This window comes from Dipteris shenzhenensis, chromosome 31 (assembly GCF_047967505.1).
Source record: "Dipteris shenzhenensis isolate YYH24624 ecotype China chromosome 31, Dip_SZ_1.0, whole genome shotgun sequence".
Lineage (NCBI taxonomy): Eukaryota > Viridiplantae > Streptophyta > Polypodiopsida > Gleicheniales > Dipteridaceae > Dipteris > Dipteris shenzhenensis.
This window is the reverse complement of record NC_141626.1, coordinates 39,314,437-39,340,593: the sequence shown is the minus strand read 5'-3', so window position 1 is coordinate 39,340,593 and position 26,157 is coordinate 39,314,437. Positions and strand designations below refer to the sequence as shown.

Here is a 26,157-nt window from a genome sequence, read left to right as displayed (position 1 = left end):
AAGGTGTCTGTATGGACCCAGCCAAGATACAGACAATTGTAGAGTGGCCTGACTTGAAGAATGCCCATGAGGTAAGGTCTTTTCTAGGCCTATGCTCATATTACCGAAGGTTTATTTGGCATTTTGCTGAACTTGCAGCTCCTCTACATGATCTCACTAAGAAAAATCTGAAGTTCAGATGGACCCAAAAAGAAAAGGACTCTTTTAATGCTCTAAAGCATGCCTTGACTACATCTCCTGTACTTATCATTCCTGACTTAAGGAAACCATTCTTAGTAGCAGCTGATGCCAGTGGCGATTGCCTTGGGGCTTCTCTTACCCAGGATGGTCATGCTGTGGCCTTTGAAAGCCGACGGCTAAGAGATGCTGAACTTCATTATGATATCTATGAAAAAGAACTCTTAGCGGTAATTCATGCTCTCAAAATTTGGAAACATTATCTTTTAGGGATAGATTTTCTTGTAAAAACTGATCATGAAAGTCTTAAATATTTTCTAACTCAACCTCTGATCAGAGAGAGACATATGAAATGGTCTACCTTTCTGCAATCATTTCATTTTCAGATACAATATACTCCTGGAAAAGAGAATGTAGTGGCTGATGCCCTTTCTCGTAGACCACGGCTTCACCATATTTCAGTTCCCTATCATGATGAGCTAACAGCCCTCAATTAATTCTATGAGGGAGATGCTGATTTTGCTCAGCCATTGGCACATTTGAAAGATGGAGGCACCCATCATGCCTACCACATCAGGGATGGCTATTTATTCATGGAGAACAAACTATGTATCACAAAGCAGCTTAGATCTAAAGTGATGGAGGAAAGCCATAACCCACCCTATGCTGACCAGAGGGGTATTGTGGCCACTTTTTCAGCCATGGATAGATTTTTCTACTGGCCTAACATGAAAAAGGACACTGCTGCCTACATTTCAGCTTGTCTCGCATGTCAAAAAGCTAAGTATGAGAGAGGAAAACCCAAGGGTTTACTTCAGCCCCTACCCATTCCTGAGAGACCATGGGAACACATCACCATGGACTTCATTACAGGAATTCCCAGGACCAATCAAAATCATGACATGATTTGGGTGATTGTATATTGATTTAGCAAGCAAGCCCACTTCATTCCTTGCATAAAGAATCTCAAGGCACTTGAAGCTGCCCATTTATTTATTAGACACATCTTTAGACACCACGGCATGCCCAAGTCTATAGTATCAGATAGAGACTCAAAGTTCACTAGTAACTTCTGGCAGGCTTTGTTTGAGAACCTTGGAACTCTTCTAAGTTTCTCCTGAGCTTTTCATCCTCAAACGGATGGCCAAACTGAAGTTATGAATAGTACACTCTTGGATTTGCTGAAATTTTATGTGCATGACCAGCAAAACTTTTGGGAGAAATTCCTTCCTCTTGTGGAGTTTGCTTATAACAACACAATTCATTCCTCCACTGGAAAAGCTCCTTTCGAAATTGTATATGGTAGATCTTTACCAACTCTACTCATGCAAACAAAAGAGAAAATCTTTGCCGCTGATCAATTCGTGGAGGATTATGACTCTGCTTATGCCACGGTTCGAGCAGCCATTCAAAAGGCACAGGAGAAACAAAGAGCAGCTGCAAATAAAAGACGGAGGGCGTTTGCAGTGAAAGAAGGCCAATGGGTCTTATTGAAATCTGAGAAAGCCCGGTTAAAAACCAAGTGGGCAAAAAGCGCATCTACTTCAAGCTATCCTTTCGATATTATGGTCCTTTTCAGGTGTTGCAGGTAATAAATGATGTCTCAGTCCGATTGAGACTTCCAGAGTATTGGAAGATCCACAATGTCTTCCACGTAAGCTTGGTGAAACCCTTCATTGGGGAACCACCTCAAGAGCCCACACTGGATGATGCACCTGAAGTGGAGGACACTGAGATCTTGTTGATCCGAGAGCAAATTATTTTGCATAACTTCACTACGGGACGTCGAGGCATGACTCGCAAAATGTACCTTTTGAAGTTCAGAGGGCTCCCATCCACCGATGCCCAATGGGTGGACAGAGCTACATTTCAAGAGTGTCCTGAAATCCTGGATGCTTATGAGAAAGCATTTCAGTTGCGGACAACCGAATGAAAGACGGAGGGAATGTCATCCTGCTTCAACATGTATCCACTTGCTTGGTACTATTTCTTTTTGTTTTTCAATAGTATGCTTATTAAGAAATGAAATGTTAAGCTAGTATGCTTGGTACTATTTCTTTTTGTTTTTCAATAGTATGCTAAGCTATTGCTTCAAAGCCATGTTGCCTAGTGTCCATGAACTTTGGAGGGACTTATTAAAAGAGGCAGATGTCCCCTAGAACTCAAGCTGGATTTTAAATGACTCTGTACGAGTGATTCCTGTTGTAAAATTTTTTAATTCCTCTCGAAGCATTCAGGAAAAAGAGTCTCCTATTCTCCTTCAGACCTATGATTTTACGACGCTTTACACAAAGATTGAGCTGGAAGACCTGAAGTTTAGAATAAAAAAGCTAGTGGCTGAAGTTTTCAAGCTGAGATTTGACAAAGATAGATGCAAAGTGCTAAAAGTTGAGAAAACAACCTTATGCTTTGACTTTTTGTGGCTAAAAAATAAAGATCATGACATAGGTAGAAGATGTTTGCTCTTGGATAGATTTTCTTTTAGATAATCTTTACATCACAATAGGTGATTCTTTGTTTCAACAAGTTATAGGAATCCCCATGGGCACTAATTGTGCCGTCTTTTTAGCAAACTTTTATCTTTTCACTTACGAATTTGAGTTTATGCAACGTCTTATTTCTATCAATACCTGCCCTATCATTTTACATAAGCTTAGTCAAGTTAGGCGTTTTATAGATGATTTATTTGTACCAGATGTTCCTAACTTTCAAGACTTTATGTACAAAGACGCTAGAGCTTTTGGAGAAGGAATCTATCCTCGTGACTCTTGTGAACTGAACTGCACTTCAAGAGGGGATTCTTGTGTTTTCTTAGATCTTAGACTTTCTCAATCTACCATAGGATTAGAGGTTGATATATACGATAAACGTGAACAACCTGAATATAGTGGCTTACACATTATAAAAATGCCTCACATTGACTCAAACATTTCTGATTTGGCAAAATATGGAGTCATTTCTTCCCAATTCCATAGATTTTCCCGCCTTTGTACAACTAAGGAGTCTTTTATCACTCAATGTAGTAATTTGATCACTTTACTATTACACAAGAGGTATAATCCAAGGAAAATAATGAAAAAAGTTCGCACATTCTTAGATATGAAGTCTTTTATCTATGGTGTTTCGGCCTTAGGTTTGTTTAGAATGATTGAACATAAGCTGATTCTAAATGAACATAAGCTGAAAACAAAAAGCGGGGAGCTGAATAGCCCGTTTTTCTTTTAGTTTCAAAAGAGAGTTTGTTTGAGTATACTTGTGTTTTCTAAGTTAGAAATGTATTTTTGCCTCTTTGCAGAAACGAGACATAAGTGTAAAGTGCCATTTAACTTTTTATGTTTTAAATAAGAGAGAGAGAGAGAGAGAGAGAGACAAAGTTTCTAGTTTTTTGGAAGTTTTTGTTCTTGACTTGCTTGTTTATTTTTGCTTAAGTCACCTGCTTCGTTTCTTCTTTATTTCTTGTTTTCATTCTCTTTTGTTTATATGACATATTTTAGTAAGCACTGGGTTTGCCCAAGAGACTTCGCGGGTCTTTAGAAACCCAGTATAGCTGCTTATGCTTGGGCACTAATGACGACATAAGTGTTGCTTTGCTTGCTAAGTATGTCTTCCTTTTGCTTTTCATAAAAGTTTTTGTTTACCTCTTTTTTCTTCTCTTTCATTTTCTCTTTTATTTTCTTTGTAGATTTTTGATCTTTAGAACAACAAAATTTCTAAATTTGTATGATTGGACTTATTCTAGTCTTACAAAGGTATATATATTATTAAGAAATGAAATGTTTTCCTACTGTTCAGTTACGGACAATGGGGACTAGGTCTAGCATTTGAGGGTGGACCCCCTTGCTTGGGGTTATGGGCATTAGTGACCCACAAGAGTGATGGCCTCTCTTTGAGAGGAACATCTGGAAACCACCTGAGTACCCAAACATGGGACCAATCAAATGCACAGATTGCATACCGACCTAGGAACCATTCAAGAGAATGTTCCCTGAGCTTTGGGTGTGGGCCTGGCAGCATGCCAAGAGTAATGGAGATACAAGATAAGACGACAAACAAATGAGCTCAGTATGGCTCAATTATCACCTTAGAGTACGTCAATAGATAGTCTAAGCTGTTAGGAACCCGTGAGTGCGATCATAATTGAATTCTGACAACTTTGAAATTTTAGGGTTTTTGGGAGTGACGTGGCAGACTGCCACATGGAATCTGAGCTGGCAGGTCAGTCCACCTGTCCCACACATGTGGCAGCATGCATGGCAAGTGGAAGGGCATGCAGGCCAAGTGTTTGGCTCCAAATCTGGTAGATTTGGGGCAGGTTGTGGGCTGTCCTCTTTGGGACTGCAGCCCACCAAAAATCTGGGACAAGTGTCCACCTTCCACTCTGGGGGGCTGAGCCTATAAAAGAAGGCCTCTCCCCTTCATTCCTCACATGAAAAATTCGTCACTTTTCTTCTCCCTCCTTTTGGATGATGCAGCAGAATCTCTCCAGCTCCTTGGGTGCAGCCAGCTTCTCCCCAGGCCATTCTCTTACCTCAGCAGCACTTTCTCTCTCTACAACAGCACATTCTCTCTCTACAGTTCCAGCCCCTTCTCTCCAGAATCCGCTCCCTCTCAGCTCTTCTGGAACAGCAGCAGTATCCTCTCTCCTTCTCCTAGCCTGGAGCAGCCACAGCCCCTTTCTCTCTCCTGCTGCAGTCTTTCTCTCTCTACTGCAGAATTTCTCTCTCTACTGCTCCAGCCCATTTCCCTTGCAGAAATCTGCCTTTCTGTGCACCTCTGGAACAGCAGCAGCTCCTCTCTTACATCCCCTCCCTTGGGATCAGCATCGGCACTCTCTCTCTACAGCTATCACTCCATAAAAGCTTTCTCTCTCTAGCCTATAGGCTGTTTTTCTAAGTTGTTCTCATTGTCAAGTCATGAAGGGAGCCTGTATTGTCAAGTTTATCTCATTTACAGCACTATTTCATGTTGTTTCTACTATCTTTCTAGAAACTAGTGCTTGTCTCTAATGTTGGATGTAAGTGGTGATTGTTGCAGGCTTCTTCCTTGTGGATTGGGCAAGCCAAGAGTTGAAACCTGAGCTTAAAGTCCTCCTTTTTGTTGTCTACCTTGCACATATGCTCTTGAGTCTTGTATCTAGGTCCTAGGTTTTCACTGAGTTCATCAGTTTGGAAGGTGCATCACACCTTGGTTTTGTATCTCCATTTTCAAGAATAAAGTGAGCTTGGATAAGGGGGGGGGGCCGTCTTGGCCCCTCAATCATCTTGCATTTTCCAATGATGTCACTTTGTGTTTAAGCTGTATAAGTCTTAATTCCAGCTTAATTGCAAACTCTTAAGTTCAAGTATATGTGTTTGGCAACTCGCAATCATCTCATTCAAACGCCTCTGCAAAATCCGTTGTCTGAATTGATAGAAAGCACCGAGTAGTTTACAATAATGGTCTCCTAGGCCACCCTCGCTGCAACATCTGCCGTGCCATCAAGTCCACTCCATAGAAATTTCCTGATTGGTCTAATGAGCTGAGTGATGCAATCCCTAGACCGGCACCAACAAGAACATGCAAACCAGGCGGTGGCCAAGAGAACCTGGTTCACTACCACAACTCTAGAGGCAAGGTCGATTTTGGCTGAGCTCCAAAAAAGGAGCTTTTTCCTTATACTTTCTAATACTGGGGCAAACTGCTGTGCTGGAGAGATGCCCAATCCTGAATACCTGACAGGAACATCCCTCTGAATCCAAGAAAAGCCAATGTCAACTCCTCAGCCTGGAGTGTCCTCATCAGTGATCCAAAAGCCAAAGGATTTATGCCAATTGATGTGTGCCCTGCAACTGAGCAAAAAATATCCAAGGCTGTCCGAAAAGAATCAAGTGACTGTGAAGAGGCCTCAGTAAAAATAGCAGTGTCATCAGCCAACTCATAGTCAAGAAGCTCCTGCTCCTGTCTGAAAGGGCAATCTCAACCCATAAATCTCAGCCTGAGATCTAAGGAAGATACTCATAGCTTCTGCCACAAAGAGAAAGAGGAAGGGGGCTAAAGGGCATCCTTGATGAACTGATCTGGAAATCTGAAACCTGTCACCCCTTACCCCTCCAATCAAAACCTGGCTGTGGGCTGATCTGTAAAGGATAGAGCTGATTCCTGATTAGTTGTCTGCGACGGCAATGAGGGATGCCGCCCAATCCCTATATATTCCAACTGGCTATCCTCATCGGCGGGAGGAAGCGGGTTGGAATACCTTACCCGACCTGGTGGCAAAAAAAGAATTGTCCACTGGAGCTGACCTCCTGCCATACACACGAGGTCCAAGGGGAGGAAAGTCCAGAGATGAGAGAGAGAAAGATCTCTCAAGAGGGATGCCGATAACTGGCTCTCCGAAAGTGGAAGGTACAAAATCATCATCTAGGAGGTCAGAGAAGTTCTCTAGAGCAGAAAAGGAGTTCCGCTGAGCCAGTCCTGGGGAGGGGGTGCAAAGGATTTCTACCGAAGCAGGGATAGAATGTAAGACCCCCTTCCCTCTATCCACAGAAGAAGGCACCTGTACTAAGTCTTGATCAAGAAGTGCTGCGGATGAGGTGCCAACAACCTGGGCTGCTGAGGAAGGTACAACCTGATCCTGGGGTGGAGTCGAACAAGGCTCCTGAACACTAGTCTCCTCTCGAGGCTCCAAGAGGGTAGCCTCCGAAGCGGTGGATGTGTAATTTGAAGTAGAGGGCCTAACCGCGATCGGAATCCACTGTGGGCCAGAGGTGGTGCGGGGCGCAGGAGGGACTCGAGTAGCTCTTGGAGGGGGGGGAGCCCGTGTTTGAGGCGGTGCCTGTGGAGCGGTAAGTCGTGCTCCTGCTCTTTGTCGTAAGCTAGTACGAGCTGGTTGCTTTCTAGGCCTCTTTTTCTTCTTTGGGCAATCTTTGGCGAAGTGCCCCGAGGATCTGCAAATCCTGCACTGGTCCTGCCGACCTGCAACCTCAAATCTCTGGCGGAAGAAGGACCCATCGGGTCGCTGTAGCATGATGTGGTCATCTGAAATATTATGGTCCTGGACAATGACCCTAACCTTGGGTACCCCATCCATCTTGACCGCCTCAGCAGCCGAAGAGGGCTCGCCAGGAAGAGGGGGGATCTCTGCTACCACACCAAACCTCTCTCCAATAACTAAAAGAAGCTTGTGATAAACTGAGGGGAGACCAGGGAACCTCTCTCTCGTGACGTCCGGGGAATCTAGGCACACCTGAAAGAAACCTCGTCCCAACAAACGAACATCCTTAAGGTGGGGGGCGAGCTCCTGGGGAAGTGCGGCAAGCATCCAATCTCTAGCTTGTGACCTGGAGGGGTGGGAGCCATGAATGCGTGCGAAGAGAGTCGTGGATTACTCATGCTCCAAATCCTTTTGCAACTGCTATAGCTCGTCTTTTGAGAAAGTGATGGTTCTCGCGGCCGGTGTGGGCGGTAACGGATTGACTGAGTGGGAACCCATTCGTCAATCGAGGTGGAAAAGGCTGATTCAAATGCAAGGAAGAACTCCGTCCGCTTTCCTGAAGCCCAGGAGACCCCTAATGGAGAATAGGGTACCTTAGATGAGGGGAGAGGGTGAAAGGAAGGAGGGAGAGAGAGGATGAGCAGAGGAGGAATCAGCAAGGGGATAGGGGGGGCAGCAAGGAGGAGGGAGAGGAGAGGAGGGGGGAAAGAGGAGAGGAGTGGAGGAGAGAAGGTGGTGGGGGGGGGGGAGGGTGGGGGGGGCAACAGGTAGGAGGGAGGGGAGGGAGGAGGCAGCGCGCAAGGGGAGGCTGCAGCAGCGCGGGGGGGGGCTGCAGCAGCGAGGGAGGGGAGGCAGGGGGGAGGCGGGGGGGTAGGGGGGAGGGGAGGGAGGAGAAGCAAGGACGGGAGGGAGGAGGCGGGGGGAGCAGCAGGTAGGAGGGAGGGTAGCGGAGAGGCTGCGCGCGGGGGGAAGGAGGCAGTGCGGGGGGGCGGCTGCAGCGAGGGAGGGGAGTCGGGGGAGGAGGCGGAGGGAGCAACAGGTAGGAGGGAGGGGAGGGAAGAGGCTGCACGCGGGGGGGGAGGAGGCAGTGCGCAGGGGGGGCTGCAGCAGCGAGGGAGGGGAGTCGGGCGGGGGGAGCAGAAGGTAGAGGGGAGGGGAGGGAGGAGAAGCAAGGAGGGGAGGGAGCGGGCAGCAAGGAGGGGAGCAGGAAGGAGGGCAGCAGGAGCAGCAGCAGTCTTGTCATCAAGCTTTAATCTAAGATGAGATGAAATCTTGAGAACCGGTTTAAATGGGTACACTACTGAATTTCAGGCGATATGTCACCATGACAACTAGAGATCTTAGCAGTATTGTTATAACATATCCCAAGCGTAATCAATTGGAGGCCTTACACTAGAATTATCCCAAACATAGTCAATGCTTGTTGTTGGTAAAGCACCTATAGTTGGTACTGAGCAAGGGACAAAAATGAGGAAAGTATTTCATAGGAGATGTATATGTGAGAGCATATACTTTTAAATCTTTATCTTCATAATTCAGCACTCTCTTAGTCCCTAATTTTGTCATTATGGACTGCTCAATCATGTTTCTATGTCTCCTCTCCTCTCATTTGGATTATAATCCATGTGTGAGTTGAGCTAAGGGTGTAAACTCATAACGCTTCTCTTTTGTGGACTCATTTCTCCTCTCATTTCCGAAGAAGAACTCTCTATCAAGAGGTTCTTGTAGGAAAGAGGATGGTAATTCTATTCGTGGGGTATTGTGTATAAGTCTCATCTAATCTATGCTCGTCATTCCTATTCCTATCTCCTTCTAGTAGTGGAGGGAAAAGGACAAGTTCATTATTTAATGTCCCTTCCCCTTCCATTCTTTCCTTTTGCTGAGGAAATGACTTGCTGTAATTTCAGAATAGAGCTTTATTTTACAGCAAAAGCCAAGTTTTATAGAGTTGGTGGCAAAGTTGCACAAAATGTTTCCATGCAAGAAACATGCTAGTTTTGAAACGTCATTTGAATTAATATGAAATGGCAGGGATAGGCTGAATAAAGTATATTTCTGCTCACATACTGAAGCCAACAATGAAACAAAACATGCACCGTATAAGCTAGACGTGAGAGCAAGGTGAGCGTGCATGCATGCAGGGTCACCAAGCAATTGTAGAAAGCACACACCATTCCATTGTTGGTGGATTGAGATGGCTATCTATTAGAAATGCAATTATTGGAGAGCATTGACCAATCAATGGTCAAGCAATTGGATTCTTGGAGGGAATGGAGTAGATGATCTTTGAAGATGCGATTCGTATAGTGCATTGACGAATTAGTCGTCACCCATGTAGATTGTCTACGCCGATTCTCTTGTTACTTCTGAAGCCTTCGCTATGCACCCACCATGATAATGCAAGAGCCTGCCATCATCTCTTGTCAATACCTGCCCTTGTTGGCTTTTCTTCTAGTGCACTTGTAGATTAGGCGTTTCCAAGTTTCGGAAATGCCCCAATTTTGGAAATGTTAGGAAATGGGGTTTCGTGACTTTTTTGGACATTTTCTACAACTAAGGTTGGTGGTACTTATCCGACTCTCGCTTCGTTTGTTTTGAAAAACAGCCTGAAATGAGTGACTTTTTTGGACATTTTCTACAGCTAAGGTTGGTGGTACTTATCCGACTCTCGCTTCGTTTGTTTTGAAAAACAGCCTGAAATGAGCTCTTCTTCCTTGCTCTTATGCTGTAAACTGGTACACTCAATATGCGTTGGTTATTTTCAGTGGATCGGAGCTCTAGACACCGTTATAGGGGGTGTGGGTGGATCACCCCCTTAAAACCTCATTCCAATCCAACTTTCTGTTGGGGAGAAGGGGGGGTCCCTTTTCTTCATTGTTTAAGGTTTTTAAGGGTTCATTCAGATCGGGGGTCACCTCGTTAGGATGCCTTGTTCCCCATCCAAAGAGCAGAATTTCCAAAGAAAGCCCTTGCCTCAGACCCTTCAAATTCAAGCTGGAGAACGACTTCGAATTTAGGGTTGAAACACTTGAATCGAAGGCTCTTTTTTAGAGATTCGGATCTCAGATTCTTTGTGCAGTAGACTACATGACTTTCCTGATTTGCTGCGTGTGGCTTTTAAAAGTTATTGATGCATCTGGTACCTTGCTACCGCACGTGCGGCTCCCTTCTACGTGTACGGCGTTCTCGCCGCCGGTACACCTCTTTCCTGCGCCGTCACAGCCGTACATAGTCCGCCTGCCTTTGCACCTCTTCTCCTCACTTCTCATTGGCCTTTTTTGCTTTTTCTCTTCTTGTCCTTGTGCTGGATCGTGTCGCTCTGATACCAAATGTGAAGAACTAGACTTTTCAAGAATGCAAATGTGTGCAGTGCATGCAGAATTTGAATGCCGATTGGCCCTCCAGTGGGGGAAGAGCGCCCTTGTGAGAGTACTTGTTTCTGATTTTGACCTATATGCAAGGTGGGAGAGAGATGGTGGATGAATGCAAGGTGGTAGAGAATGCTACGTGAGAGTCCCAATGAAGAGGGATACCCCTTCATTAATGTCCCTTGAGATCACTCAAGTTCCATCTTCCCATTTAGACCTATCCCTAGCCTATGACCCATGCATCTACCATTCAATGCACTCTAATCCTTCCTATTGCTCCTAGGACCTAGACACATGGGTATGCATCTTTATTACTGAAATAAGTGTTACATGTCCAAATTTGATGCCGTCTGAAGCAGTGGCTTCAGCTTGACAGGCCCTATCTACTCAGATGATTCACAGCCATAGCAATATTGGTCGGTGTCCATCCATCATAAATACAAACACATATTGCACCATTAAATTAGTACATCATTGTAATAATGTTCTAATGTCTAATAAGTGCAAGTTAGTGATTTCTCTTGTCATATCAGAACTAGGTATATCTCATGCGAAGGGTGGACAACAAACTCCAAGATGATAAATTTGAGAGAGCAGACCAGATTGTCATTGCATGATGGTACACATTAGAGCACAATGTTTACGCGCCTTTGCTTCGAAACCTTTAGTTATGTCTTCACCACTAGCACCTACAACATGTCCGGCTTCTTCGCCCATAGGTGATATGGGTGGAGCCAATACTTCTCTTGATCCTTCCCAACACACTCAACAACTTCTGCAACAGTAATTCTCACAGCTACAAGACAATATCGCTACCCTTGTGGGGGTTAGGAAGAACTTCTGTGGCTGGGTGGAGAGACCTAACACGCAGTATTTGAGTCTGGTGCCTGCGCTTGTGAAGGTGTTGTAACAGAGGTTGATATACAACATAGGTAGAGAAGAAGGGGGATGGACTGGGGCTTTTTAAGTTGTCTGATCTTGGGGGCCTTGCATGGCAGGGGATGTGTGATCTTGTATTCTCTGACAAGCTTGTATAAAATGCCTGCCACCGAGACTTGTAGTGCACATACAACAGCAGGTATTGCATTTATGACTAGGAACTTTTGTTTGTATATTATTACCTTGGCCCTCAAAAGTTTCCTCTACTGCAGCAAGTTTTCCTTTTTAAGTCAAAGGTGTCTTGTATACATAGTTGGTCCTTGATGTGTTTGGCTGGGTTCTCAGACGGAATTATCCATATTATGCACGAGGGAGTTTGGCTTTTCCACACACACTTAAATATCATTACTCTTGGCATTTTCTTTTTTGGGTGGAGTTTTAGATGGATGGTCATATAAGAGATCTCATGCATATTCTTACCTCTGGTTGGTTGCTTGTTTTGCAGGGATGCAACTCGTGCCTTCGTTTCTGGGAATTTTACAGGTAATCTTTAGGACCTTCATGGCCTCCTCATTGGTTGTTTATGGATCTAGGTGAGGATAGTGAGATGCTTCTTTGCCTCTCCCTTTTGTTGTACATTCTTAGTTTTTTGAACTCTTAGGTATATCTTTGAGAAAGATAATGTCTACATTGTTTATCTTCTCACAACCTGGTTTTTTTTTTTTTTTTTGGAACTCTTAGGTTTATCTTTGAGAAAGATAACGTCTTCATTGTTTATCTTATCACAACCTGGTTTTTTGTTGGGGGCTGGTCTTGTAACTGCTGGCCCTGACGTTTCATGGATTGTCTTTTGAGTCCTGCTACTGATCCATGATGCTCTCATCTCATCAAGCTCCTCTCCCTCAGCTACACTGGCAGCTGACTCTGATGCATAGAAGTCTGTGACAAAATTCTGCGATTTGTCGATGGTGACCTGTGGCATCAGTCCATTTTGCTCTCTGGCCTGTCGCATCAGTGTGTCTCTCTGTTGGCACATCTCAAGCAGGTAGAGCCCAACACGTCACTGATCGTGAAAATGTTTCAACCGCGTGAGTGGACCAAAGCCATGCCCCTCCTGAAAGAGGCAGTGATAACGTCCTCGGATCTCATAGTAGATCGGATAGACACATAGGAAATGCTCCGCCGTCTCGATCTCCCCCATCTGGCATAGTTTGCAAGTCCTCTGCTCTCTAATGCCTGGAGCTCTCCCTGTCTCAATCCGTAGCTGATGTGATGAGACTCGTACCTGACCAACTGCATGTGATACTCTCCTATCCTCAAGATACTGAGGTTTGATGACAAGACTGTGCTCTGAGACCCTCAAGAAATGATCATGGTAGAACTAGAGCTTGGTGGAGAGATCCTTTCCCCCCAAGCCCTAGATGTATGGAGCTGGAGGAGGTCCAACCGTATGATACGGTGGATCTCATCTCATGGGATCATCTCGGGTTGTGCGTCGAGGTTGTACTGAAAGGGGGGAAGTCTGTCCATTTGAATGCTGTGACTACCAAACCATGGGGATATCCGTGCGTACCATGCCATATCAAAACCACTCTCTGCTAGTAGGAGGGGACTCAAGTGCTAACCTCGGTAGTCTCCCTTGGGGTAGGGTCCAAACTCTATGGAGGAATGTCACTGTCTGAAAGATGGCATTAACCTGGAGAGAGAGAGAGAGAGAGAGAGAGAGAGAGAGAGAGAGAGAGAGAGAAGAAAGAAAGAAAGAAATTTTATTAAAGGTCCCACGGAAGGCCATACATAGACTATGGGACACAAAATCATCCGAAAGGAAAATACATCATCAACGATGCGCCAACTAGGTGGCCTCATCGTAATACCGCTAAGATGCCAAAAATGGCTACAAAAATCCTAGATACAAAATGAAATGAAATAGAGTACCAAAATTGCCTAGATACAAAATGTAAAATATGAAATATGAGGAACATCGTCTTCCCTAAGGGGTCTGTGATCCAAAGAAATGATGGAAGTCATGGCCATCGACCATGCCTCCTGCCATGAGTGTGAAGATCTGGGCAAGTGTCAAATGGGCTGCTGGCGGTGCCAAGTCTCCATGGAGCAATCTCCTCCGAAAATCTGCCATCATCCTCTGTCGTCTAGAAATAAAGCGACGGGTACGGCCTCTGTGTAAGATCATCCTGCGGTGCTGCCGGATCATGTCATATGTACATCCTCGGGGTGGAACCATCGGTGCTCTCTGGCAAGATGGGCTATCTCTGTGCTCATGGTCCTGCGCCTCGTCCTGCTCCTCATGAATAGAGAGAGAGAGAGAGAGAGAGAGAGAGAGAGAGAGAGCACTTATTTAATTCTTTGGAAGACCGATGGGTCTATGAGATTGTGAGAAATCTGATACAAGCAAGCTTAAAGGGTGGAGCTACTAACTGAGCATCAACACCCATGCAAAAAGCAAAAAGCTAAATGCTACATAGTCATATCAGAATAATAGTCCTCTACATCATCACTCTCATCATCATCATCAGATCATACAAAGTCGAATATGCTCCAATGTCACGATTGTGGACCTCTCTCTCTCTCTCTCTCTCTCTCTCTCTCTCTCTCTCTCTTCCCCCCCCCACTACGTGCCCGCTCCTTGCCCACTGCTTACTCCCTCCCGTGCTGCTTCCTCCCTCCCGTTGCAGCTCCCCTGCCTGCTACCTCCTTCCTCCTAATGTAGCTCCTTTGGCCGATGCATCACCCTCCGCCACTGTAGCTCCTCTGCTATCCGCAGCAGCCCTCCGTCTGCCGCCAGGCTCTGCAAACCCCCCCCCTTGCAGGCCCTCCCGCTAGTGCGTTGCCTCCCTTGCCACCCTCCAACCCCTCTTGCAACCCCCTCATCCTACCCCCGTCTAGCCTCGCCAACCCTCCTCAACCTGCCTAGCCTTGCTAGCCCTTTGCCTCTCAGCCCACCTCAGCCCCCCTCACAGCTCCTCTCTCGAGCCATCTACTCTCAGGCTGCTAGGGGGGCTCCCTCATTTGGTTTGGCCCACTTAGGTACCCCTCCTCATCCGAGAGCAAACAACTAGGGGTCAGTAGTTGCAATGGGGAAAGGGGAGAGAAAAAGACATTGACAAAGACAAAGATAAACACAGGTACAATTAAAACTCGAGGACATCAATAAGTGTTTCAACCGGAGCGGACCACTAACTATTGGTAGAGAATGCTCTGGCCTCTGATGTGTCTTTGGTATAAAAGACTATGTCACGACCTGTATAAGATTCCAATGCCTCAAATATCGTGGCAAAATCATGAGATCGGCTCTACTTGAAGGATCTTCCAAAAGGCAAGTCTCGGCGGATAAAAGGACGCCCCTTGTTCTCTCAAAATACACGAAAGCTTTAAACTTGGGGATTGCCCTAAACTCTAAACTTCACTAGCTTTGCCAACAACGTCCTGAGCTACAACATCTACCTCGACCAATCATTTGCTGGAGGAATCCATGAAATCTTTGCTCTTTTTTGGTCAAATCGTGTCTTAAGGCGCCTAGGTCTAGTTAGGCCGTGTGGGTCATCAATCACCATACGCACCTCTCTATCAGGACATCATCGATTTCTCGAGCCGTGGGGAAGTTCTCCTGGTTGAGAACTTCAACGCGAGGACAGGGGCACGTTAGGTAGCACTCCTTAACTTCAGAGATGATTCTATTATGCTACTCGACATTGATCTAGAGGACGCATGTATGCTGTGAGTCTCAGCTGATAGGTGGGCCTCAATCACATCTTATGGGCAGGCATTGTTAGATTTAGGAAGGTTGCATGATCTCATTATTTATAATGGTCTTGACAGATGGCCTTCGTTGGGTGGCTTTACTTGCTTCCCACATGGACTAGCGTCATCGATTACATCATGGGATCCCTTGCCTTTGCCTCTTGTATCACTGACTTTATGTCACACCACTTCCCCCTAGGGCCGACCACACATACCTCTTCTTCCGTATCTCCACGCCTCGCCTTGCAATATCTTTCACTCCACCGATCACTCACAACACTTATCATGACATACATTTCGATCATAGTCTCTCGCCTAGGTACTCAGCACGCCTTTATACACTTCTCACATATATTCATTTCCTACCCTTACTAGAGGATCGTGCTGCTTTGATCACCCGCTCCCTTCACAAGGCTGCCCTTCACGCCTTCCCTTACACTACTGGCTCCACTCGCTCACCGCTGCCACTTGGGACCGTCTCCTGCAACAATTGGTTTGATGATGAGTGTAAGGCTCTACGCTGCCAGCTCAAATTTGAAACGAAACACAACCTTCCGAACGAACCTGAACCGATACGTGAGTATTGTCGATTGGTATGTAGGAAGAAACATTTTTTTATCCGTTGAAACAAGGAGGAGCAACTGAACACCTTGTTTAGTAAAACCTCCAAGGACTTTTGGCGGAGAATTCTAGAGTGGTGGTCCCCTTCACCTCTCACCTACACTAAGCTTCACCTCTTACTGATACTAAGGGCTGGTATGATTATGCACGCACACTATACGACATCCCAAATCTACCAGCTCCTGACCTCTCACATACACCTTGTCCCACTTCTTGTACACTCTTCACTAAGGGGGGTGTTAAGGATGCTGTGATGGAGCTTCATAATGGCCAAGTGAAAGATCATGAGGGTCTATGCAGTGAATTTATTGCGTATGGGATTAACCGATCCTAGCAAAGCTCTTTAATGAAGCTGTTTGCCTTGGCTTCCCACGCATCTTTACTATTACTACTATCTCACCCATCCTCAAGGCAAGGGATTCTATGAGCCAGGGGGACTACATGACCATTATGATCGGGCATGTCATGTCTAAGATTTATGCATCAGTGCTTGATTCTGAGGTCAGTCGATTTGTAGAGATGTGGGGCTTAGAGCATATGGACGGCCGGAGTCCGACATGATCATGGGACCATGGATCACATTCTTACACTTGATGTGTTATTGAGGAGATGAGGGCACGGAAACATAGGGTTTATTGTTGCTTTGTGGATTTTCACAAAGCCTTTGATACAGCTTGGAGAGCCCGGCTCATCAAGCGCTTGCAGGATTTGGGTTATGACCATGAGATTATTTGGGCTGTCATGGCACTTTATGAGAGAGTCTCAGACAGAGCTCGGACAAGGTCTGGATGGACATACGAGATTTTGTGTACTATTGGGGTCAAACAAGGGTGTCCTCTATCACCAACCTTGTTCAGCCTCTACATCGATGAGCTTGAGATAGTTATGCAGACACTAGGAGGGGCTGGTTGCTCTCTTGCTGGCACTTTGATTTAGATCTTACTATGTGCAGTTGATGTGGTACTCCTATCGTCCTCAGTAGCGGTCCTCCAGAGGCACTTAAATGCACTATAGTCTTTTTGTGAGTCGCATGATTTTTTTTTTTGGGGGAAAAGATAGACTTCCGTTAAGTATGAGCGGAGCAAGCTGTTGTGCATGAAAAAAATCCTCAAAAAGAGGTACAAAATAACCAAGGTTGAGTCTGAAAATGCCATCTTAACCTAGTGGAAGACTCAAAGAATAAAGGAGAGTCCCTCCATTCCCTGAGGAAAGCAGCCCTCGTAGTGGAAGCTTCTCGAGAAGATCCTTGCATGCTTGTTCAAATGGCCATCGGTGTGTGCATAGTGCCTCTCCATCTACTAGCCATGGTTTGAGAGGGGTGAACCTGGGATCCATCCAAGGCCTCTGTGCACCTGGATCTCTATATGTGCCACGCCGATATACTCGCCTGTATCTCCCAATAAGAGTCCATTGAGGTATGCACAACCTTGAAGGGTGAGGTAGAAACATCTTCCAGAGAACATGCCTCAATCAAGTGTCGTCTGACAGCTATAGCCCATGATGAGTCATGCCTCTCAAAGAAGACCTGAGGCCCGAAAGGGAAAGCCAAGCAATTGGATCCCAAGTCATGAAGAAGGGGGAAGGGCAACCCCCTTCCATATAACTCGTTCCTATTTGCAATCCCATAAACGATGATGAATAGTCTCCACAGCAGCATGGCAATGGGGGCAAATAGGATCAGCCCCGAACGTGAATCTCCCCAAGTTCACTGCAATCCCACCATGAATAGAAAGCTAGAAAAAGAGAATGATCTTTCTTTTCCTGTGGGATTTCCAGAGTCTCTTGCAAAAACGTTCTGCAAATCAGCAGAAATATGAAAGGCATTCCAATAAAGAGATTTGTTTGGAGGTCCTCCAAATCTCTACAACTGAGCTGAAATCTCCTGGCATTACGAACTGCGTAACGAAAGAAGGGGAGGCTCCTCTCTCGGTGCCCTTCATCAATCCACTCCCACTTTCCTGGCTCCCATTGTAGGAATTTTATTGGTACACCTCCATAAAGCCGTAATCTCCAAGATCCTAGGGAAATTAGAAGAGGGTAAGGATCCAGGTACCACTGAAGTATGAACCAATCTCCATGTAGCCTACAATCTTGATTGGCTGAAATGCTCTCTCTAGCAAGATGTGGACAGCCTGCCTCCCGAAAGCACATAAAAAACTAAGGCATCCTCCTGTGCATTTTGAACTGCAATAACTTGAAGTTGAGTGCCCTAGCTAGAGAATGCGGCCATCCAAGTGGAGCAAGTGATAGGCATGTCACCTGTCTCCATCCAATCCATTGGTAAGGTTGCATCAATTTGCTGAATGCTGCCTTCACTCCCTCTGAGATGACTAATCATCTGAGCTTTCCTATCCTTTGGAAGGTTTTTGAAAGCTTTCTAGGCACCCACAGTGGAGGCAGGTCCCCTCTCCTAACTGGACCACTGCATGTAATGGGGGGCACCTAGTGGCTCCAAAATGCTGTCATTCCACATGAGTGGCTGCCTATCAATCTCTTTAGGAGAGGAAGGGGCACCCTCTGAAGAGTATTCCTAAAGCTGGCCCATGCTTTCAGGATAGCTACCATGAGAGGCGAGGAGGGAGATCTGAGACGGGCTGAAGTAAAAATCTACGTGGTACTATCCATTCAGTCTCCTCCCGAAGACAGTGTGCATGAGTGTATGCTGTGAATAAAAAAGTCCTAAAGTTTTCGTCTAGGCACAACCATCTTGCAGAGCAAGGCCCTACACTGCAAATCTAGATCGATTATGTTGAGATCCCCTTCTGAAGTGGGGAGAATGAGAGTCTCCTAAGCAACTCTAGCTGTAACATCCTCTGTGCCATCAAGTCCACTCCATATGAAATTTCTTATTGGCCTCTTAAGCTGCATGATGCAATCCCTTCAGTGGCACCAGCAAGAGCATACAAACCATGGCGTGGCCAATAGGACCTGGTTGATCATGACTACTCTGGAGGCAAGGTCAAGCTTTGCAGAGCCCCAAAATAGGACCTTTCTTCCTATACTCTCTAACACTGGAGCAAATTGTTGTGTCGGAGAAATGCCCAAGCCAACTTGGCTCCCCAAGTACGTGACAGAAACACCCCTCTCAGTCCAAGTAAACCCAATATCACTTCCCCAAACCAGAATGTCCTCGCACTGATCCAAAAGCCATTGGATTTATGCAAATTAATTTGCACCCTTGCAGTAGTGCAGAAAAAATCCAATGTTGTCCTGAAAGAAGTGAGCGTCTGTGGCATGGCATCCAAAAAAACAGCAGTGTCATTTGCCAACCGACTATCCAGAAGCTCAACTTCCCGTCTCAAAGGTAGCCTTAGTCCAAAAATATTAGCTTGAGATTTAATATAGATACTCATAGCTTCAACCACAAATAAAAAAGAAAGGAAGCAAGGGGACATCCTTGGCGGATTGATCTGGAGATCTCAAAGCTCTCTCCCCTCACACCACCAATAAGCACCTTGCTGTGGGCATATCTGTATAAGGAGGAAACCCCTCTGATCCATGCATCCGAAAAGCCAAAACGAAGATGGGTGCCCTACAGAAAGCCCCAATCTACTCTGTCATAGGCTTTCTCAAAGTCCAGGAGTAGAATAGCCAACCTGTGACCACTGTGCATGGCCTAGTTTAAAGCCTCCCAGAATGAGAAGATATTATCAAAGATGCTTCTGCCAGTGTGCGTGCCATGAATTGGGAAGTAACGGCTGCAGTCGCAGACTTATTGCTTTGGCTAGAATCTTGTAACATGTGCCCAGGAGTGTAATAGGCCTCCATTGGGACACTAAATTTCTGCAACCTCAGTTTGGGATGAAATGAACGAGACTCTCCGTGAGCGAGCGTAAGTGAGCTAGGAATCTCACCCGAGTCCCAAACGCCTTGCAAGGCTGAGGTAATGTGATTCCCAATCATATCTCAAAAAGCGATAAAGAAAGAGGGGGAAAGTCCATTTGAACCTGGGTACTTGCCCTTGTGAAGGGCTAAAAGGGCAGTCCTGAACTCTGTGTTGTTGAAGGGTGCATCCATTGAGACTCGCATATCCGGTTTCACCAACACGGGAATAGTCTACCAAATAATGTCTAGAATCATCTCTAGTCTTAGTATCAGAATTTTCTGTGAGAAGGGAGGCATAAAAATCTGATGCTATGTGCAAGACGGCATCTGGACCTATCTGCAAAATCCCGTCGGAGTCCATGAGCTGTGAAACACTCTTTCTACTATGTCTGGGGTCAAGAGTAAAGAAGAAGTGTCTATTGACTCTACCTCCCATTTGTGTCTAGAATGACTCCCGGGCATGTGGAGAAGTGGGTCTATCAGTGTCCCACAACACACAAAAGAGATTCACATTTCCCCATGTGGGGGACAAACCACTTTCTTCAGCTAGGTAAAGCAGTGCATGCTTGTAATAATAAAGGCAAGTCTACCACCTCAACCCATACAGGGCATCTGTGACAACTAAGAGTCCTTGGTAGACATCCATGGATAGACATGCACCAACTGATTCCCAAAAAGAGAGGATATATTGGGCATCCATGAAAATGGCCTCAGAGAATCCTGTATCTGCCTTATAACAGCCCTCAACAAAACATCCCTTAAGTAGGGATTTCAATCATAGTGCCACATCTCCTGCATCAGGCATATGTCTTGGAAATAATATTATTACTGCTCTTTGAGCCAAGATTATGACAGGTGCATACAAAACCTGACCTGGGACAAAAACCGGAAGCTTTGGGACAGGTTCATCACCCCAAGCATGATTAGGAAAGGTGGTATGCCCACCAAGATCGAATGGAAATTCTAACAGATTCTGCATTCTGTGGGATATGGATATGCCCACTCCAGATTCTTATTCTGTTACAGTTAATATTGTGGCTATGGGGAAGTGCCTTTATATAGTTTGAAATGGGGTCTTTTTGTAGGGGCATGCTTTGAGTGCAAATTTTTTGGACATATGGCTTCGTAATGTCCTTTGGTTCTGCATAAAAGGCCCTCGGATACCATGCCTCCTCTAGTGCAAAATAAGGATGCCCCTGGGCCTTCTGGGGTCAAAAGTAAAGGCAATAAACCTGCGAATAGAATGAGGATCCGGGCTATTTGGAGGGACCGCCTCATGGGCTCTATCCTCTGAATGCTTTGACCTTGTATCCAGTAAGCTGGAGAGACCTCATCAATCTGAAACGCGTGACCTCCCTCAGTCAACTAGGCCACCATCCACCCAGGTGTAGTCCCTTTGAAGACTCTGCATGTGGGTCGTAATCCTGAGGGTTCCCATCCAGATCCTCACTGCGCTACGACAGCTCCAAACGCAGTGAGAGATCGTCTCCATAACTCCACCAGAGCAGCAGCGACATTGCCTCTCCACCTGCATCTGCTCCAACCACGAGCCTATGGGCAAGGCTCCGTGGGCGGCCAGCCAGAAGTAGGAGATCTTCCTTGGCCGCAAACTGGACCAAGGCGCGTCCAAAACCTGGAACGGACCTCCTGGCGCACCCTTTGGGCCATCCAATGCCTCTCCCTCGAAGGGGTCCATGTCGAAGAGTCCATTTAAAGCCTCTTACCAATCTGAGTGGTATAGGAAAAGAAGGGCACATCGTCCACCTGCTCGGTGAGGCCAATCCTGGAAGGCCAAAACCACTCTCTCGGATCCCACTGTACCTCCCTCAGGGGCCTACCTTCCCACAACTAGAGGCGCCATCTGGGGCGTCCTGCTCTGGGATGCTGGGAGGATCAATGCACCACTCCTTCCCCAATTGTCCCACAACTCTGATCATCTGCCAATGAATCCCATCCAGACTCCTATCCATCTTTGGGTCTCTTTCAGTGAGTGCCTGAAGTAGGCCTCTAGGCCCTACCCAGAAGAAACTAGGCTGCTTGCTGCCTCACTGAATCATCATTCTAAGGGGACCCCAGTCCGAGAAAACTGGCCCAACCATATGCTGTCTATCCACATGCAGAGTCCCTCCCACCAGGACTTAGTGATGGCTAGGTCAATCTCCCTCATCCCGCTGCCCTGCCCCTCGCATATGCGCTATGGCTCCAAGCCTCGCCTCTGCTTGATCTTCTCCATCTGCCAAAGGAGCAGCCAGGCCGGGGCATTGTCCCACTGTGCGCATCCAATGTGAGTCCGCAGACTGAGCATACGTCCATCTTGATCCTTGATCTTAGGCTCCATGCTAATCTTTGCCAGACCCTATGGAGGCTCCTCATCATGGGGGAACCCTTCCCCGTAAGGGGGGCCTCTGAATCATCATCCTAAGGGACCCCAGTCCGAGAAAACTAGCCCAACCATATGCTGTCCATCCACATGCAGAGTCCCTCCCACCAAGACTTAGTGATGGCTAGGTCAATCTCCCTCATCCCGCTGCCCTACCCCTCACATATGCGCTATGGCTCCAAGCCTCGCCTCTGCTTGATCTTCTCCATCTGCCAAAGGAGCAGGCCGGGGCATTGTCCCACTGTGCCCATCCAATGTGAGTCCGCAGACCGAGCATACGTCCATCTTGATCCCTGATCTTAGGCTCCGTGCTAATCTTTGCCAGACCCTATGGAGGCTTCTCATCATGGGGGAACCCTTCCCCGTAAGGGAGGCCTCTGAGAAGATCCATGTGTGTGAGTGCTGCCACTCCCCCTAGTGCATGGGGTGTTCCTGAGAAGCCCTGGTTGTAAGAGGAGCTTCCAAGGCTTTGCACGAGGGGTGAGGCCGCGCACAAGCAACTTGCCCAAAAGGGCTCTGCTCTGCATCTCCGGATCAATGATACCCACGCCTCCCAATGCCTATATGCTTTAGGTCATGCCCCATTTCTTTCATTGTCCTATTCATAAACATTCTATAGATTCCTGTATCTGAAGACTCATATCATGTAATAAGCATGCCTTGGGAATCAAATGACCATGCTGGTATTCAAGCTGCTTCCGAGGAGCTTTAGAGCATCAGTCACAAGTGTAATGATAGCAGAGCTAACAAAGCCACTCACGTTTTAGGTGTTGGGGCTACTGCGGATGCCAGAGTTGCTCAGTTAGCCAAGTTTATCCTATGCTTCCTTTTTTGAAACGCTGTTAGGATTGGGGAATTCAGATTGAGGAGGATGCATGCCATATTAGATGAGCTTGGAAAAATACCTCTTGTTCTTTATAGCTTGTCTACCCAAAGAAATCTATACTGTCAGGGATATCTAGAGGAATCAGACATGTAGTAGTACATTATTTGTTTAGCAACATGTGGCAATGTAGGCTTATGCCCATACAGATATTCACAGTAATATGACCGCTGTATGCACATAAACTGTTTTTGTCAAAAGTATACAATCATCTAATGTTTTGCAATGGCTATGCCTTATTGTTGGTGGAAATGTGGTTGCATTCAAAACCTTGGTTATCTGCCTTTGTTGGATTTCTCTGGAACATTAAGGCTTTTGTTGGATTTCTCTGGTACATCAAGTCTTATGATTTGTGCATCTCTGTATATGGAACTTAATGTTTTCACTCTTACTTGTACAAGTTCATTATAATCCTCCTTTTAAAACGTGTTGTGTTTTTTTCTTTCATATGAGGACGTGATAATTGCACATGTAGTGGTTGAAGCATACCTTGCCCTGAATACAAATAAAGAAAAGGTGGATGAGGATGCCCATCAACTTGGAACCAAACAAAAATTTAGTGTTCCCTTCATAGATAGACCTAATTAATAATGAACTTGTAATCTGGTGAATGAAAGATGGGCTGTATTTTTGTTTAAAAACCCAAAAGAAAGGCATTTCCAGTCTTTAAGTGTATGATTGATGTGCTGCGGACTTTGGAGAAGCATTTCCAGTCTGGAGTGTATGATTGACTGGTGCGGACTTTGGAGGGATGGCTTGCAAATGATTGCGTTCTTCCATGGATAGATACATTTTGACAACTTTGAGATGCAAAAAATGTGTACCTTCATAGGTAAATTCTGATACTCATAGGTGAAGTTTGCTTCAGGCGATGGCTTAACAGATTCAGTGACTGGCCTTTCTACACTGGAGGTGAAGTTTCTTCTGAGATCTTCTGGTTTTATGCTTGCAGAGCTTTCTGTCCTCCTTTTTGTGTCGTCTGTTTTCTGAAAGAAAAAATTCTGCCGTGCATAAAAAATCTCCTGCTTGTGCTCTTCTGCAGATAAAGAGCCTCGTAGATTGGAGAACTTTTTATAACAAGACGTATATGTGAGCTCTCTCTCTCTCTCTCTCTCTCTCTCTCTCTCTCTCTCTCTCTCTGTGTCTGTCTGTCTCTCTCGTGCCCACATGAACTGCCTCTTTTGCTGTTGGGCAAGTAGTGGAGAGAGCTTCAAGCAGTGAATAAAAATCCTGGAAGATCTAGAACAAGAGAAACTATGTCTATACGTATACTTATATTCAAGGCATGAATTATACATTGAAGCAGAGCAGTTGTTTAGACTTACAGCAAGTAACTCGTGCTTGTATATGGTTTTCAGTGGCTGATAGGACATCATGCTCTCTCTCTCTCTCTCTCTCTCTCTCTCTCTCTCTCTCTCTCTGTGCATTTGTCCAATCAAGAATCAATAGTTTGTTGGCACACTGGCTCTCTTCTTAGCTGTGCCATCACAGCAGGACCAGAGGTAGTTCCAAATCAATCTCTTGAGACCATGGCAGGTAGAATCGAAGAGGCTGCAAGAATGTTGAGAGATAAAACAGTAGCAGGTTCAGAGGACACTAATGTATCTGAAGAGGCTGCAGGAAAGTTGATAGATAAGACAGTAGCAGCATGAGAGGACACATTGTATCAATTTGTAATTGTTGATGGCAGGAAGTGATAAAGCTGAAGAGAAGCCCTCGAGAAAGCCTTCTGTTGACATCCATAGGGACTAATTTTTTTGGCAAAGTCATTCAAACAGTGTCAGGCAAGCTGTTGCAGAGCTGCATGCTTGGTTTCAGGGACTTCGTCATACTTGTTCCTAGTTACAGTGGGAGTGGGTTGCTTAGCATGTGTAAGTCTTAATTTGGGGTTTATGTTTGCCAGGAATGTGAGTGGACTCTTGTCAAGTAGTGTGTGATTATCTGTTGTTCACTTGATCATCCAGCCAGTTGTCTCTTTGGCCAGTCAGACCACCTTGCTTCTTTGCTAGCATTTCATATTGTGGGAGGTATAATTCATGTTCTGCGATCTGCCAGCTGAAAGATTTGTGTTAAGGATATCTTCTGCTCTTTCTTTTTTGCACGTTTGCTTTCCTTATACACATTGTGATTCATTGTCCATATGAATTCTCTAGATATGCTGGCAAGCTAATAGGCACATACTATGACAACCATGGAAATGGAACAAAGGAACTGAGAAAGGCCGAAGCTAAGGCCAAGCTTGGGGAAAAGATCCTCAAGCAGCAGGAAGCAGAAGAAAAACAGCATCCTGTCTGTAATTCACGATGGAGCCAGCAAAATGGAGGGGAGGTAAAGTTATACCTTCATACATTTCTATTTGAGAATGTGCAAGCCCAAGTTGGAATATGTCGATGCAAATATTAATTTACAGGAAGCCTGTTTCTTTTGGAATGTATGTTATTAAATGCAGGAAAGATATCAGCTCATGCATAATCATTTCAGGTATGGTGTGACTCTGGCTATCCACGATTAGTGGAAAAGGTAGGAGAGTTACCACTCACTGGAAAGAAGAGTAAGCGATGTGCATGCTTTGCAACCCAAGAGCTGGGTAAGTCTGGCCTTCAAGTGTATGAAGGGTGTGATCCTCTTCGTTCGACATGCAAAGTATCATGATGACAGAGTATCACAATTGTACATTCCTTGTCTATACTTCTTCAACCAAACAGTATAGGGTTGGCTTGCACAATGTGCAAAGTTTAAGTAAATTATTATGTGTGTATGCCAAATTGTGTAAGCAATTTTATACCAAAATTACATGATATTTCTTGAAGCAGGCCTGTACCGAGCAGATTCTAAGCGATTTCCTAAAATTTACTCCTTGCAATGCTTGTGGTGGGTAGGATCCCTGTTTTTATCAACACTGAGAACATTGCCAGAAGGCTTTGATCTTGAAGGCTCTCCTTAGTGAAAATCATGTAGCCATGAGCAGTAGATGACGACTTGAGATTTTGTGGGCCACCTGTTGAAAACAGTTGGCTAGGGCCAACAGATACATGAAAATATGAACCAGTTATTAGGGGGCCTTTTGCCCCATGATTACTTTGCAACTTTCAGAAAAATTGGTAGTTTCCCAGATTTTTTCCAGGTTTCCATACGTACCTATATCAAGTTTTACGCGAGGGTATTTACAAAGCAATCACAGAATTCACCTTCTCACACTGTGGGGATTTAAAAAAACTTAAAAGGCTCAACCGCATGCTCAAATGACCCCATCGTGGCATCTATTGAAAGGCAACACATGTAAAATCTTCGT

General features: G+C 45.6%; 1 protein-coding gene across 1 annotated transcript in view; it reads left to right on the top strand.

The window, feature by feature from the left end:
* Positions 1 to 25,896, top strand: part of MAPR4 (membrane-associated progesterone binding protein 4) — a 55,963-nt gene extending 30,067 nt beyond the window's left edge. The window contains exons 4-8 of the mRNA XM_087369733.1: positions 11,903 to 11,940; positions 23,734 to 23,777; positions 23,908 to 23,954; positions 25,019 to 25,193; positions 25,347 to 25,896. Of these exons, the coding sequence (XP_087225859.1) occupies positions 11,903 to 11,940; positions 23,734 to 23,777; positions 23,908 to 23,954; positions 25,019 to 25,193; positions 25,347 to 25,517 (475 nt within the window). The 3' untranslated portion in view covers positions 25,518 to 25,896. The remainder of the gene's footprint in view (positions 1 to 11,902; positions 11,941 to 23,733; positions 23,778 to 23,907; positions 23,955 to 25,018; positions 25,194 to 25,346) is intronic.
* The last annotated feature ends 261 nt before the right edge of the window (positions 25,897 to 26,157 follow it).